At 34.6% G+C, this 15,518-nt stretch overlaps 1 protein-coding gene across 1 annotated transcript in view; it reads right to left on the minus strand.

Annotated features, from left to right (window-relative positions):
* ERCC8 (ERCC excision repair 8, CSA ubiquitin ligase complex subunit) overlaps nucleotides 1-15,518 on the minus strand; it is a 69,496-nt gene that overhangs the window by 36,020 nt on the left and 17,958 nt on the right. Inside the window, exons 4-7 of the mRNA XM_069096366.1 lie at nucleotides 14,892-15,015; nucleotides 7,315-7,396; nucleotides 6,300-6,368; nucleotides 3,311-3,377 (exon numbers count right to left, since the gene is read on the minus strand). Of these exons, the coding sequence (XP_068952467.1) occupies nucleotides 3,311-3,377; nucleotides 6,300-6,368; nucleotides 7,315-7,396; nucleotides 14,892-15,015 (342 nt within the window). The remainder of the gene's footprint in view (nucleotides 1-3,310; nucleotides 3,378-6,299; nucleotides 6,369-7,314; nucleotides 7,397-14,891; nucleotides 15,016-15,518) is intronic.

Here is a 15,518-nt window from a genome sequence, read left to right on the forward strand (position 1 = left end):
CAAAGAAACCTATTATCCATGTACATACCAAGAGGACTGATGAATAAGAGTTGTGACCTGGGAGCCTATCAAATTATAACTATAAAAATCAAAGCACCATTTGGGCTAAAGAAGCTCCTGGAATTCTGACTTCCAATCACTTGGCATTAATTTTTTTCCTCTTGGAATAGACATTTTCCTTTTTAAGATTTAGCTGTCTTTGGCAACAAGAACAATAAAAACAATTCTAGGCAGAGGTGGCTAGGTGGCGTAGTGAATAGAGCACCGGCCCTGCAGTCAGGAGGACCTGGGTTTGGATCCGGCCTCAGACACTTAACACAAAAACTAGCTGTGTGACCCTGGGCAAGTCACTTAATACCAATTGCCCTCCAAAAAGCAAAAAAATAAGAAAATAAAATAAATTTAAAAACAATTCTAGGGGCTGTAACAGAATCTCGAGAATTTTCCACTAAAAGACCCCTTTATTCTCTTTTGTTATTCTTCTCATAATTTTTTATAATTTATAAATTTGCATTTACCCAAAATTTATAATTTATTTATAATAATAACAATTATTATTCTCTTTTTTCCTAGAAGCATAGACAATTAGGGGAAAGGGGCACAGACTGGCTTTATTCTACCCAATACTCTCTGGCTCAGGTTTGGGATAGGTGGAAAACCTCTACAGGATGGGCAGCTGGAGTGAAAAATGGTGTGGAGTTGAATATATTTACATATGATCTGCTTGAATGTCAACTTCAGATCTCTCACTTGCTTCCATTCTAGCTCTGTCCCATCAGTGAGGTTCATAGAATGTCACTGGCTTCCTTCCTTACCTTCTTTCCCTTTTTCCTTTCCAACCTGTCCTTGGTGCCAACCCCACTCCCCATCCCAAATAAACCGACATAGATATATTCTTAGGTGTGAGATATTTATAAGTAGACATTTCTAAACTATGCTTGCAATTTTGGGCAAAGCAGCAATTTAAAATTTAAATGCGACCAAAAAACCAAAGGTTGCTCCTTAAAGTACCTAACTAGAAATCAGGGAAAAATCTGGGAAATGATACTTTTGTTATATGACAGAGAACATAGAGAAGTGTGGTATTTAATTTTTCACACAATTTATTAAGTGAAACATAAAAATAAAATCTTCCTTTATCAATATATTAATTATTATTATTGTTTAGCAATCTAATTTAAACAATTATTTAAGACAATTCAGTACAATTTCAAGGCTTGACAAAAAGGTTTGCAAATTCTATGCAATTACATCTCATGTAAATTCACAAAATGAAACTATCTGAGAAGACAGCTTATAAAGATAGCTGGGCGAAGACACAAAATGGCAATTTTTAGATACTTTCTAAACTGCAAAATTAGTTCCTCTTTAAAATCTCTAAACTTGATCAGTTATTTTCACTGATAACCTATTTGACCGCTTCTGACTTTTTTTTTAACTTCAGAAAGTTAAAAAATAATGTAAATAATGATATGGTAGTGTGGTGACAGCATACTGTATATTCAGAATACTATATTTGGAATGAGGGGCTTGGGTTTGAAACCTGGTTCTTACAGTTATATAGACTGAAAAACTGTGTGACTATAGGAAGACCCTTTAACCGCTCTGAGATTCAGTTTTTTCAATTGTAAAACAGGGATAGTAGAACTTATACTATCTGTCCTCTAGGATCATTATTAACAAAGTACAAAGGAAATATGGGAACACTCTGTGATATTTTATAAATGATAATAATAGTTAACGTTTATCGTCTATAGTACTTTAAGGGTTATAAAATGCGTAAAAAATGTTAACTCACTTGATTCATACAACAATCTCACAAGGTAGGGAAAAGAGGTGATATTACCCCCATTTTACAAATGATGAAAATGAGACTTGCTGAGGGTAAGTGACTTGTACAAGGTCACTCAACTGGTTAAAAATATGAGGTAGGATGTGAATCCAGCTCTTCCTGAACCCAAGTTTGGGGCTCTAAATCAAAATCAAATTCAAAACTACAACTGTTCTGAATACTAAGCTAGAGATACATTTTACCTGCAATAAAGTTGTTACTCAAGAGTCTGGGACCAAGGATACTCTTTTATGGCTCCAATGGAACAGTTGTTGTTAGTCGTTTCAGTCATGTTCAACTCTTTGAGACCCCACGTGGAGTTTTCTTGGCAAATCAGATACTGGAGGGGTCTGACATTTCCTTCTCTAGCTCATTTTACAGATGAGGAAATTGAGGTAAACAAGGTAAAGTGACTTGTTCAAGGTTATACAAGCTAGTAAGTATCTGAGGTCACATTTGAACTCAGGAAGATTTGAATTCCTGACTCTAGACCTGGCACTCTAACCACTGCACCACCTAGCTGCCCAAACTTGCCACAGATGACAAAAGCAATCCCTAGGGATGAGTGGCAGGAAGGCTGTGGAATACTGGGTACCTACTTCTTTTGTTTCATTCAAATAGAGGGAAGATGAAGATTCAAGGACTATCTGTTCTTCTCTATGCCCTGCCTATTGACTGAGAAAACAAAGCAAAATGCTGCACAGAAATCCACTGGACTTCTCCATTTCCCTCTGATTATTATTTGTTCAAGTTCCTGTATTTGGAGACTTTGTGTAATTTTCCTGAAGTGGTAGCTTGACATAACAACACAAAACCTTGTAGTCCTTTAGATAATAAAGAACTTGGAGGACTTGGATGTTGAATTGGGGCCCTACTGCATTTAACAAAATTTATGTTTACAAGGTTATTTTAGAAGATTTGAGGCTGAATTAGGAAATTTCTAAAACTCTAGTTCTGGAAAGAGCCACTTTATAACACCCTGCACTTAACCTAAACACATACACGCACAACCATTAGGAGAAAAGCCTCTCATATTTTGTTTTCTTATAAAATTCAATTCACAACAGATAACTAGTAAGTGTAAAGTGATTCAATGAATGACATTTGTTTTCTAGGGGACAAATATTACTGCACTAAATAATGTACTCATGTAAAGATGACATTATTGGGTGTACATGAATTATTTTGCCTGTAGACTTAACAAATAGACATTCATAAAATCATGAATCTCCCTCATTTCTTGATCATCTCACTATGTAAAAAAGGGAAAGTTATAAGATGATTAGCTGGGTTAGCAATACTGGGGACTGCAGCTTATCTCAGTGTGACATGATTTACAATTAAAATTCGACACACTTCCAACAACAGAATTGTACCAAAAGAAGTCAAAACACTTATACTATATGAATGCAGTTCTTCCAAAATGCTGATTAGCAATTCTTGTTCTAACTTTTAAACAAAAATTGAAATACATTTTACCTTGCTGTTGCCAAGATACATTCATAACGTGGAGACCAGGAAACTGCTAATATTTCCTGTCTGTGACCTACGAATACAAGAACATAAAAAGCTTTGTGAGGTCTTTGAAAAATTAAGGGTTAAAAGAAAAATTCTGCATGAGCCTAAGAAAAGAATAAAAATAAAATGTGCAGTAACTTAAACAGCTGGCATTTTATTACATTAATAATTGAGATTCATGTGAAAATATAAATCTGAGACCCAAGTAGACACATATTAGAATACCTGACATTTATCATGCAATGACTGGTTTTGTGTTGGGATCAATAACCAAAAGAAGTGGTTGGTTTTTTTAAGGACAAAGTTGTCAGATTAGATCTAATTATTAATGCACATAACACCATTAAGACTACTTAATTTGCCAGAGAACAAACATCCCCAAAATGAGTAAAGATTTTTCTTCACATATTTACAAATTTAGGATCATAGATTTAAAGCTGGAAGGAACTTTTAGAGGTCAACTAGTCTGACCTCTTCATTTTACAAGAAAGTGGGGCCCAGAGAAGTTAAATGACAGAGGTGGTAAGTGGTAGAACTAGAGGAGAAAACATGATTTTTTTTCACAAACTTAATTTTTTTTTAAAAGAAATTGGGGTTAAGTAACTTGCTCAAGGTTACATGGCCAGTTATTTCTGGGTGGGTGCTAAGTATCTGAGCCCGGATTTGATCCCCAGGTCATCGTGACACTCATATACTTAATTTTAAAAAAATATTAGCTAGGGGCGGCCAGGTGGCTCATTGAGTAAGAGCACCGGCTCCAGTGTCGGGATGACCTGGATCAAATCCGGGCTTAGATACTCAGCACCACACCCAGAAATAACTGGCCATGTAACCTTGAGCAAGTTACTTAACCCCGATTGCTTTAAAAATATATATATATATATATATATATATATATATATATATATATTAGCTATCACATGTACAAAAATATTTGTAGCAGCTCTTTTTGTGGTGGCCAAGAACTGGAAATCAAGGGGATGCCCATCAATTGGGCAATGGCTAAACAAGTTGTGGTATGTGAATGTAATGGAATACTATTGTGCTATAAGAAATGATGAGCAAGAGGACTTCAGATAAACCTGGAAAGATTTATATGAACTGATGCTGAGTGAAGGGAACAGAACCAGGAGAAAATTATACACAGTAACTGCCACAGTGTGCAAGGACTGATTTTGATAGACTTAGCCCTTCTCGGCAATGCAAGGACCTAAAATATTTCAAAAGGACTTATGATAGAAAATGCCATCCACATCCAGAGAAAGAATTATGGAGCTGGAATGCAGAGTGAAGCAGAGTATTTTCTCTTTTGTTTTGCTTTGTTATGTTTTCTTCCATTTGTTATAATTCTTCTATGCAACATGACTCATATAAAAATGTGTTTAATAGGAATGTATGTGTAGAGCCTACATCAGATTGCAAGTTGTCTTGGGGAGGGAGGTGGGGAAGAAAATTTAAAACTCATGGAAGTGGATGTTGAAAACTGAAAACAAATAAATTAATAAACTGAAAAAATAGATACTGTCTATCTTAAGAGTAAGCATCCTTTAAAAAAAAAACGATTAAAATTCTTTTAGAATTTAAAAAATTTTATTTTTGTGGTGGCTAGGTGGCGAAGTGAGTAAAGCGCCGGCCCTGGAGTCAGGAGGACCCGAGTTCGGTTCTGGCCTCAAAAATAGCCGTGTAACCTTGGGCAAGTTACTTAACCCCAATTGCCCTCCAAAAGGCAAAAACAAAAACAAAACAAAAACAAACAAACAAAAAAAAGATCTTATGACTTTTCTAACTTGCCGGAGAGCTTGGAAAAAGATGAACTTTCATAGTTGTTTTCACTTAACACCCACACAAAAAACTAGCTGTGTAACCTTGGGCAAGTTACTTAACTCCAATTGCCCTCCAAAAGGCAAAAAAAAAAAAAATTCCAATTACATGTAAAAAAAATTTTTAACATTCATAGGGCTTTTTTTTGTTTTGCTTTGTTTTTTTATACTTTTGAGTTCCAAATTCTCTCCCCCCTCAATTACTAAGAAGTCAATTTCAATTTGATAAAGGTTATATATATACAGTCTGGCAAAAAAAGGAAGCATCTTTAAAATTTTTTTTTTCTAGAAAGCCTAGGAACTATATGTTTCTAAAAACGATAGCAGAATATTTTACAGTCTGAAGTCAGTACTGATTGATTCTGGCACTGTTAATCAAACCACTTTTCCCTGAGTGAACTACTTAGACACTTCATTTGTCTGTCTTGTATTAGCAAATTCATGAAATTTGAAAAAAATGATCTTTCAGCAAATTTTAAGCTTTGGAAGGAAGAAAGGATGTCAGACTTGCATTTTACATATTTGAATAAAATCAAATATTTCCTTCCTTAAATTCCTTATTTTGGTGGTTCAGAGTTCAAGTTAATATAATTCCAAATAGCTAAAATGAAAAAAAGTGAGATGTTCACAGTTTTCATTGTTATATTTTATTGGTCTAATAAAAGTTTTCATAATCCCATTATTTAAACATGCCTTTTAACATCTCAGAAGTACTTTCAGAAGTGAAGAAAGATACTTCTGGATATTACAACAAAAGTTGACAATGTAGGCAGAATGTTAGGATAACAGTTCATTTTGTGTAATTTTGACAGATTCACTTACCATTCTCATTTTGGACTTAGATATTTCAATCAAGCATAAACTGTCAAATGAAACTAGGCTGTGAGAGGTAGAGCTTGCATTTTCCATGGACTCTGGCCCTTGGACATTTTTATGCCTCTTATCAAATTCAGGAACACCAGAACAATGCACAGAAGGAGCTTTTCTACCCCGTTTAGTTTTAACAGCTAGCACAAAACACATCAGTCATGTCACTGACAAAGAATACATTGTCAGTAACATGTCTTTACACTGTACGGTTTACTCAAAGTAGTTATTATCTAACATTTATGTTCCAAAATGAAACGTACCCTGTAGAATGTGGGTAAAGGATCCAGACTTTAAATCACAAAGTTGTACTTTGGGGCCTTTAGTACCAACTGCAACAATAAAAATAAAAATTCTTTAACACAACAACTTTTTCATGAAATAAAGAAGGAAAAAAACAGCAAGGAATTATAGTCTAAGTTGACAATTTACACTTTTTAAATAGAAATAAAGAAAATGTGGGTTAGTTCCAACAATTCTTAGGAGAGTATTTTAACTATATAAATGATATACCTTTATATATCACAAAGATATTAACTCAGATTAAAAGATAAAAGGCTTCCCTTTAATGCTAATCCATTTAGAACAAGACATGATCTCTAAAGAAAATAAAAACGTGCCGGAGGAAGAAAAAATTTTCAAGTTACTTAAACTGTATGAATATAATGGGTTTTTCACACAACTGATTTTGGTAGAGGAGGAGGAGGAGGTCAGATGTGTGATTTAATTGGTACAGGGAACTCTTAGTGAGTCAAGTCTCCCCCACCAGGGCAGATCAGCACCAGTCGTGCAATTCATAACGTCAAGTTGATTAGGTCAAATTATTAGGATTTTCTGTTTTTAATTTAGACCTAACCCAGTTTGGGACAGAATTTCCAAATTACACAAATGACACAGTAATTAAATCTCTAAAATTACTTGGGTGATAGTAAAATTCACCAGTTTTTAAAATGAAATATTTAAATTACATGCTATATACTTTTTATTTTGTCAATTAACAATTTATTCTCTCCCTCTCCCCCACTAGTGAAAAAAAATTATTTTAACAAATATATATATAGTAAAAACTATTTACCACAATGGTCATGTCTAGAAATATTATATCTCATTCTGCAGGTCTGTCAGGGTAGGTAAATGCTGTACAAATTTTTAAAGCCAAATCAAACAAAAAACCCTACCATTGTTACTTGAGCTAAACTTATCTAAACATGCTGTATGTAAAAAAATAAATTTCTGATTTAGGAAAAAATATCAATTTAGTTATAGTTACATACACACCTGCTATCAAACAGTGTTTGGTGGCAACTGGAGACATATGATGACTATAGACTGTTCCCTCAAAATGAAATGCATCTGCAGGCTGATAATCAAAAGACAATATTTATAAAGTTTGAATTCTAATTAAAATAATAAAAAACATTTCCTCCCTACTTATTTTAGAAACTATATGACCACTTACAAAGGAACAGACAATATACTTATGTTTTTATATTATTTTTAGTACAAGTTCAAACAGATTTCCAATACTTTTTGGCTTCTCTTCTTTAATGCGTGAAATAACTTTCTATAACAAAACACAATTTTGATTTGTCAAGAATTTCAGTACAAGTAATATATCTTTATGAAAACATCTTGGGAACTTTCAGTTAAGATGGCTGACAGAAGGAAGCAGACAGTTCACTTTCCACACACTTAACCCAGCAAAAACCTAAATATTTGCACCAGACTGAATAATGAATAAGAAATTCACTGAGAAGTTAGACTAAGTGACTTCATCCAAGCAAGACTACATAAAATGTCAGCCAGAAGCCTAAAGGCAATGAGGTTCTGTCAGAAATGTCAGTGCCACCAGAGGCATACAAAACTGAAGGCTATGAGCTGACCAGACATGAACCAGAGACACTTCTAGCCTGAATAGCTCTGTATCTAGATTCACTAAGAGTGGAGGGTTTCCATAAGAAAGCCTCAGAATAGTCAGAAACTCACAGTGGACTCACTGGCTGCAACAGTCATGAATTCAGGCTTAGCAGTGCTCAGAATAGGACATCTGAGGCCCTAAGAACCCAATATTTGTAGTACTAGATCATGAAATGGCAGAAAAGGTGCTAAAGATCCGTTAGTCTGAATCTCAAAGTTCCAGGGGATCCTAAAACCTAATAGTGCTCTTAGTATAAACAAACCCCAGAGGTGGTCCGCAGAGGAAAGAAGGTTTAGATGAAGGATACTGACTATTCCACCTAAAATCACAACAGAAGATGAAGAATGACCCTGATATAAATCTCAAAACCAGAATTAGTGTAGGAGGTGTGAATAAGCTGAAGAAAATATAAACTATCTTAAAGAATAGATTTAGACACACCTAAAATTCTAACCTAAAAGAGAATTAAATGGATTTTTTGCAAGGACTATATGAATATCTAAAAGAAAGCAAGAGAAAGAGAGAAAAAGAGAAAGCTCTGGAGCAAAAGATTATAAGATGAATAAATAATAAATATCTTAGAGAAGAAAATGGCAAACCTCACCTAATAGACTTCCTGAAAATCAGAATGGACCAACAAGAAAGCAATGATTCCATAATACAGCAAGAAACGTCAGAACAAAATCAAAAGATTGAAAATTAGAAGCATGTGTAAAATTACTTCTATCAAAAATAACTAGCATAGGAAATATCTCCTGGAGAGAGAATTTAAGAATCATTGGACATTCTGAGTATCATGGTTAAAAAAAAAAAAAAGCACAGACACTGAATTTTAAGAAATCTTAAACGAAACCTGTTCAAATTTTTTAGAACCAGAAGGTAAAGTGAAACTGAAAAACTGCCAACTAATCACCTCTGGAAATAAATCCCCCAAAGAAAAGTCCCAGGAATGACTTAGCCAAAACCCTCAGTTTCCACATAAAAGAAAAAATACTGCAAAGAATGAGGAAGGAGTTCAAATGCCATTGAACTACAGGCAGGATTACATACCATAAGACCTAGCAGCAAAATATTATATATTGCAAAAGATATAGGCTCAGGGCGGCCAGGTGGCTCAGCGAGTAAGAGCACCGGCTCCAGTGTCTGGATGACCTGGATCAAATCCGGGCTCAGATACTCAGCACCACACCCAGAAATAACTGGCCGTGTAACCTTGAGCAAGTTACTTAACCCTAACTGCTTAAAAAAAAAAAAAAGATATAGGCTTGTAACCAAGAATAGCTTACTCTACAAAGCTGAGTATAATACTAAAGGCGGGAAATGGACCTTTAACAGAAGAGGACTTTGAAGCATTCTCAATAAAACATAAAATACCTGAGTAGAAACTCTGAAATACAAACAAAAGTGTCATAAGAAATATAGAAAGTTAAATTTGAATAACTGGAAGGGGCTGTACCTGGGGTAGGGAACCTGTGGCAGGGAACCTGTGGCCTTGATTTGTTCTATAAAACTTGCATTCAGTCAAAAGTGCATATCCAAGGACCAAGAAGGCCACAGGTTCCCACCCTTGGCCAAACCATGATAAGGTGCTAACATTCTAAAAGAGGAAAAAGAAACCAATATGTTTCACAACCTTAATGTCTTCAAAAGACATTGAGGGACTCAAGACAGAGGAAGTTGGGGTGGGCTGGTTCTATTCTAACAATTTTAAGAAGGGGAAAAAAAGGAGAGTAAAAGGAATTAACTACTGTAGAGAGGAGAAAAGTATGGAATCTATATTGTCATAACAGGAGTGAGAAGAGTATACAAATCTGGAGCTAAGGTTGGCAAGAACAATTATCAGATGAATTTTATTCTTGTGTGAACCAAAATTAGGTAGAACACAGTGAATGCACATTCACACCACACAGTGATTGGTACAGAAATATATCAAAGAGGCAAAAATGGGGTATGTATGAAGGTGAACAAGAGGGTATAAGCAAAAGAAACTTCACTTTTAAAGAGTAGATACTTGAACTGATGCAGAGCAAAGTGACAAGAAACAGAAATATACAGTTATAAGAATACTGAAAAGAAAGATAACTGAAAGACTTAAAAAATCATTGGAGCAATGACAAATAATGGCACCAGAGGGCCTATGATAAATGTTATCCATTTCCTGACAGAGAGGCAATGGATTCAAGATGCAGAGTCATATTTTTTTTTGGATATGGCCATTGGGTGGATTTGTTTTGTTTGACTATGCTTATTGTTACAAGGGTTTCTTTTTCTTTTTTTTTTTAATGGAAGTAGGAGGATCATAAAGATTAAAAATAGTGATTACCTCTCAAGAAGGAAAAATGCACAGAGAAGGGAAGCAAACATTAGGACAATTTTGAAAGAAGGTAAATTTATTACATACTTTAAAATAGTAAGCTGCATGGAATAGGTTCATTGTTTCATACACAATCCTCTTTTTAGGCTCAACTTTATACAGGAATGGTCACTTTTTGGATTGATGTTCAAATGCAGAATAAACAAAATACTTTTTTTTAAAAAGAGCAAAGTACCTTAGAACACTGTCCATAGAGCTCTGGATAATAATATTATATTGTAAAATTTGAAGAAAACCTACAAAACGGATCATAAGGTCCTATTAAAGTTATATTCTCCTTAAATTGCTAGTATAAAAATAACTGTGAGGAACTTATTTTCTGGGCAAGTTAGAAGCTTCAAGTATGCATTTTTGAAAGACCTAGAGAAATTCACATATGTTAAAACTATAATAGATTACTAAGGGAAATTAGGGATGATGGGGTAACAAGCCTATCCTTGTGAGGTTCATGTCATGGAGAAAAATTATGACATAACTTATAAGTGGCACTTCTAAAAATGAAATTGAGCTGGCTGGGCCAATATGCTATTTCTTGGGAAGGGAAAAAGGAAGTGAGGGAGAAGGGGAGGGAAGTTATATTGGCATAAAATGAAAGAGTTCCTTTAACTTTGGGACAGTGGATAGAGCACTTGACTTCAAATTAGGAATTAATTCCCACTGTTACTATTACTGGATTGGCAAATTACAACCTCTCTGGGCTTCAGTTTTTTCAACTCTTAAAAAATCACTTCTAGCTCTAAATCCTATGATTCTTATTTATATGCTAACAGACCAAAATTGCTGCAGAGAAAGCCTAAACAGATAAGACATTAATTTCTATTCTTAAAGCACTCTATATCTGCTTTGCATTCATTTTCTTTCTTCTTCTTCTTCTTCTTTTTTTTTTTTGCTTTTTGGAGGGGGAAGGTAGGGCAGTTGGGGCTAAGTGAGTTGCCCAAGTTCACACAGCTAGTTTTGTGTTAAGTGTCTGAGGCTGGATTTGAACTCAGGTCCTCCTAACTCCAGGGTCGGTGCTCTATTCACTGAGCCACCTCGCTGCCCCACATTCATTTTCAATGGCACATTTTAAACAAATACAAATAATTTAAAAGAACATAGCAAATTTTCAAAATTATCTATCAAATATTTTTAATGATTTCTTCTTGAAATTTAATTTAGCAAAGTTAATTATGTTTACAGTTGTCAAAATTGGATATAGAGAAAGGGTTTTTCTTATTATATAAATAATGCATTTTTTTATCGCATTCCTCTGTATTGAATACATGAAAGAAGTATTTAAAATAACATTCTATATGGGGAAAAAATAAAATGGAAGTAAATGGGACACATTTTCACTTCTTTTTTTTAAAGGTTCTATTGTATTTCATTCATTTATTTATTGTATATTTGAAATTTCTTTATTTTTTAACACATTTTCATTTCTTGACTGAAAAACAAGTTCCCTTTTGCAACCTTTGGGTGGCAGTCACTGCTTCTTTCACCACAAACCTCATTTTATTCCTCATCAAAAACATTAGAAACTAAGAAAATCAGAGCAAAATAATGATGCACAATCCAAAGGTAATACATAATAAGCTTCTTTAGCTAACCCACATTAGACTGAAATTTTTCAAGAAAAAATTATGAGAAAATATTGCTTCAAAGATTATTTGAAGAATATATTTCCTTACTCTATAGAAATGTTTCCTATAGGATTTTGGTGTGATTTTATAGAATTATGGTTTTTATAGATTTTCCTGAGCATTTTCATTAGTTCTGTAAAAGTTTTTTTTTTTTTGAGAAAACGGTCAGGTTTGCCAAAAACTTAGTTGTTGCCTAGCCCTCTAGACTTACCCACATAAGATTATATTTTATTGTGCATCAACAAAAAAACAGCTCTTTAAATAGCTAGCAGTAGCAAATTGAAAAGAAACAAACATGTACTGATTCTTATTTTTAGATCTTGGCATATTCCTAAATTCTATTTTTCTTGCTACTTAAATCTATTCAAATATAGCCCAGGTCAAATTAATGACAATAATCAATTATCATTTAACTTTGAGCTATAAAGTTGCTCATGTAACTGACTGGGTTACCACACATTTTCCAAAATTTCAGAATTTTAATTTACAAAGGCCATGTTACTATATATTGACTAGTAATTTGGATTCATATTTTTATATTATCAATATTATTTATTCTTCCAATGAATAATTATTAACCTGCTTTTGCCTAAAACTGTGCTAGGTGCTGTGAGAGATACAGAGCACAGAAGAGTCATTTAGTTAGAAAGACAGATTGTAATAGTCATTTAACAAGGCAAATAATATATAAGTTGATGGTAAAGACAATAGAAATTCTTAGAAAATTTGGGTTAGAAAATTTCAGGAAGGAAAAAGGAACATCACCTTAATGCTTGAATTTAGACAATCAAAGAGCATTATAAGCCCTGAGGCAGCCAAGTAAAGACTTATAGCCCATAATGGTCCTGCAATATTTAGAAGGTAGGAGGAGATCCACCTAGACCAGGGGTGGGGGACCTGTGGCCTCAAGGCCATGTGTGGCCTTCTAGGTCTTGAGTGCAGCCTTCTGAGTCCAAGTTTTACAGAACAAATCCTTTTATTAAGGGGATATATTCTGTGAAGTTGGGATTCAGTCAAAGGGTGGCACTTGAGCACCTAAAGGGCCACATGTGGCCTTGGGTTTGTAGGTTCCCTACCCCTAACAGTAGAAGATATTTCATACTTTGTAATATTAGGAAATAAAGTTGGATTGGAGGACAGGTGGAGTTCTTGTGTTGCCATTTAACTAGCTGTATGAGGTAGAATAGGTCACTTTATTTCTAAGAACTCCACAGTTGCATTAGCAATAAAAATGGGAATAAGATGACACACTAATTCACAGGCTCAAGATGATCCTTTATAGGTAAGGATCAAATGAGATAATATATAAGAAAGTACTATGTAAACTGTAAATGCTTTAATATTTCAAGCATCTATAATATTGCTGCATTTCCACTCATGCAGGTCACAGCCCCGCAATAGATTATCTTCAAGAATTTCATGGTCAAAAATTCATTACCCAGGGGTGGCCAGGTAGCACAGCGAGTAGGAGCACCGGCTCCAGTGTTGGGATGACTTGGGGATCAAATCTGGGCTCAGATACTTAGCACCACACCCAGAAATAACTGGCCGTGTAACCTTGAGCAAGTTACTTAACCCCGATTGCTTAAAAAAAAAAAAAATTCATTACCCTGTGGCTAACCTGGTGATAGAGCCCCAGTGTACCTAGCCAGGCTCATCCGTGGATAATAAGCATATAATCCATCCCTGATTCTCTATTCAAAGCCTTCCAAGCTTGGTAGTACCTAGAGTTGTACTCTGTTGGTAGCTTTAGAGAGACCGAACTCACTTCCATACCACAATGAGGTACCAGAGTAGACCTTTAGTAAACTCACATTATAGAAATGTCTGCTATCATCAGTATCAACGTAAACATTAAATGCCAGACTGAGAAATTCCTCTTCTAAGTAATGATGAAAAAGGCATTTTTTTTTCATCAAGAAAGTAACATGATGAAGTCAGGGCTTTAGGAAGACTAATCTGATGGCAGTGGGAACAAACTATAGGGGGCGCTAATAGAAACAGGGAAAACAGGAAATCTAGGTATGAGGAAATGAGGGCCTCATTTAGGATGATGGCAACAGTAATGAAGAAGAGATGAAGGAAAAAATATTTTTGAGGAAAGAATTTATAGACTTACTGAATAAGTAAGCTTTAAGGAATAAAAGACAAGGAAGAATTAAAGAAATCTGCAAAAATATTTCCAACTTATGGTGCTTAAGAGAAGTACCACATGTAAAAACAGGAAATTTGGGAAATGAGGAGTCATGAGTTCTGGGCATGGTGGAGTTTGATATGATGAGGCAACATCCTATAGGCAAGAAGAACAAAAGGCCTGGCAAACACATGCACACACACACATACAAATGCATGTGTGTGCACGAACATGTGTACTAATTTTACTAGCTGGAGGAAATTTGGGGTGAAGAATATCTACCAGTTCATATCAGCACATTCTTTGCAAATTACAGTATAATTTAGGGTTGCTTCTCCATAATTAGTTTGTCTCTATGATTTAGAGTTGCCTAGAGCACTGAAAAGTCTAATGACTTGGCCAGGGTCATGCAGTTAGTATGTGGGAGAAGTGGGTCCTGAGACAAATTCTTGCTTTACAATCAATTTTCTATGATGCCACATTTCCTTTCTTGCCTGTTTTTAAAGATGGTGGGATTATTAGCTATAATAGTGATATATTTAAATATATTTGTCTACATATAAATATTAAGATTAACACTTCCTTTTCTTTTAAAAATTGGCAACCCCCCCAATAAATAAAAATAGGCAATAAAGATGAATAAAGTAATATACCCAAAAGATCATGTGAATTTTCACTGTCTTGCTTATGTCCAGTAGACTGTATTAGTTTTCAATGTTGTCACAACTGTCAACCTTATTAGCAATATTAGCAAATAGACAAGAATTGAATTATCCTTCATCCTTTGAGTGATTTAAATATACTTACCTGTAATGTGTTTGTGTCCCATATTTTCAGAGTTTTATCAAATGAGCTTGAAGTGAACATGCCAGTATCATGAGGATACCACTGTACTGTCTCTACACTGTATTTGTGAACATCAGGATGGCTTCTAGAAAATCAGGAATAGACAATATTAGGTTCCAAATGTCCCAAAAAAGGCAATATTCTTCATCCTAAAGTCACCAGTCTGGCTTTTGACTTCATCACTCAACTGTATCTGGTCACTTCAAAGTTATCAAGCTCTTTTTAAATAAGTTTTTATTGATTTCTTTTTTTTTAGATATCACCATAATTTCCCACAGTATCATCCTCCTCTGCCTCCCAGGGAGCCATCTCATATAACAAATAGTATTTTCTAAGGACAATAAAAAAAATCAGCTTCAACAATCGACACATTTTAAAATATGGACAACATTCAACTCTGGCTCTCTCACCTTTGCAGAGGGCTAACTGAGAAGCATCTCTTCACATAATTTTGCAACACAAATTTTTGATTTTGTGTGTGCATTTTCTTTCCTTTTACATTGTATATTGTTATATTGTCTTCTTGGCTCTGCTTATTCACTGCCTATCAATTCATGTAACTCTTTCCTTGCTTCTCTGTATTCATCA

The sequence above is a fragment of the Petaurus breviceps genome, unplaced genomic scaffold (assembly GCF_028583685.1).
Source record: "Petaurus breviceps papuanus isolate PSGF00001 unplaced genomic scaffold, PetGlider_PUasm1.0 229, whole genome shotgun sequence".
In the NCBI taxonomy this organism is placed as follows: domain Eukaryota; kingdom Metazoa; phylum Chordata; class Mammalia; order Diprotodontia; family Petauridae; genus Petaurus; species Petaurus breviceps.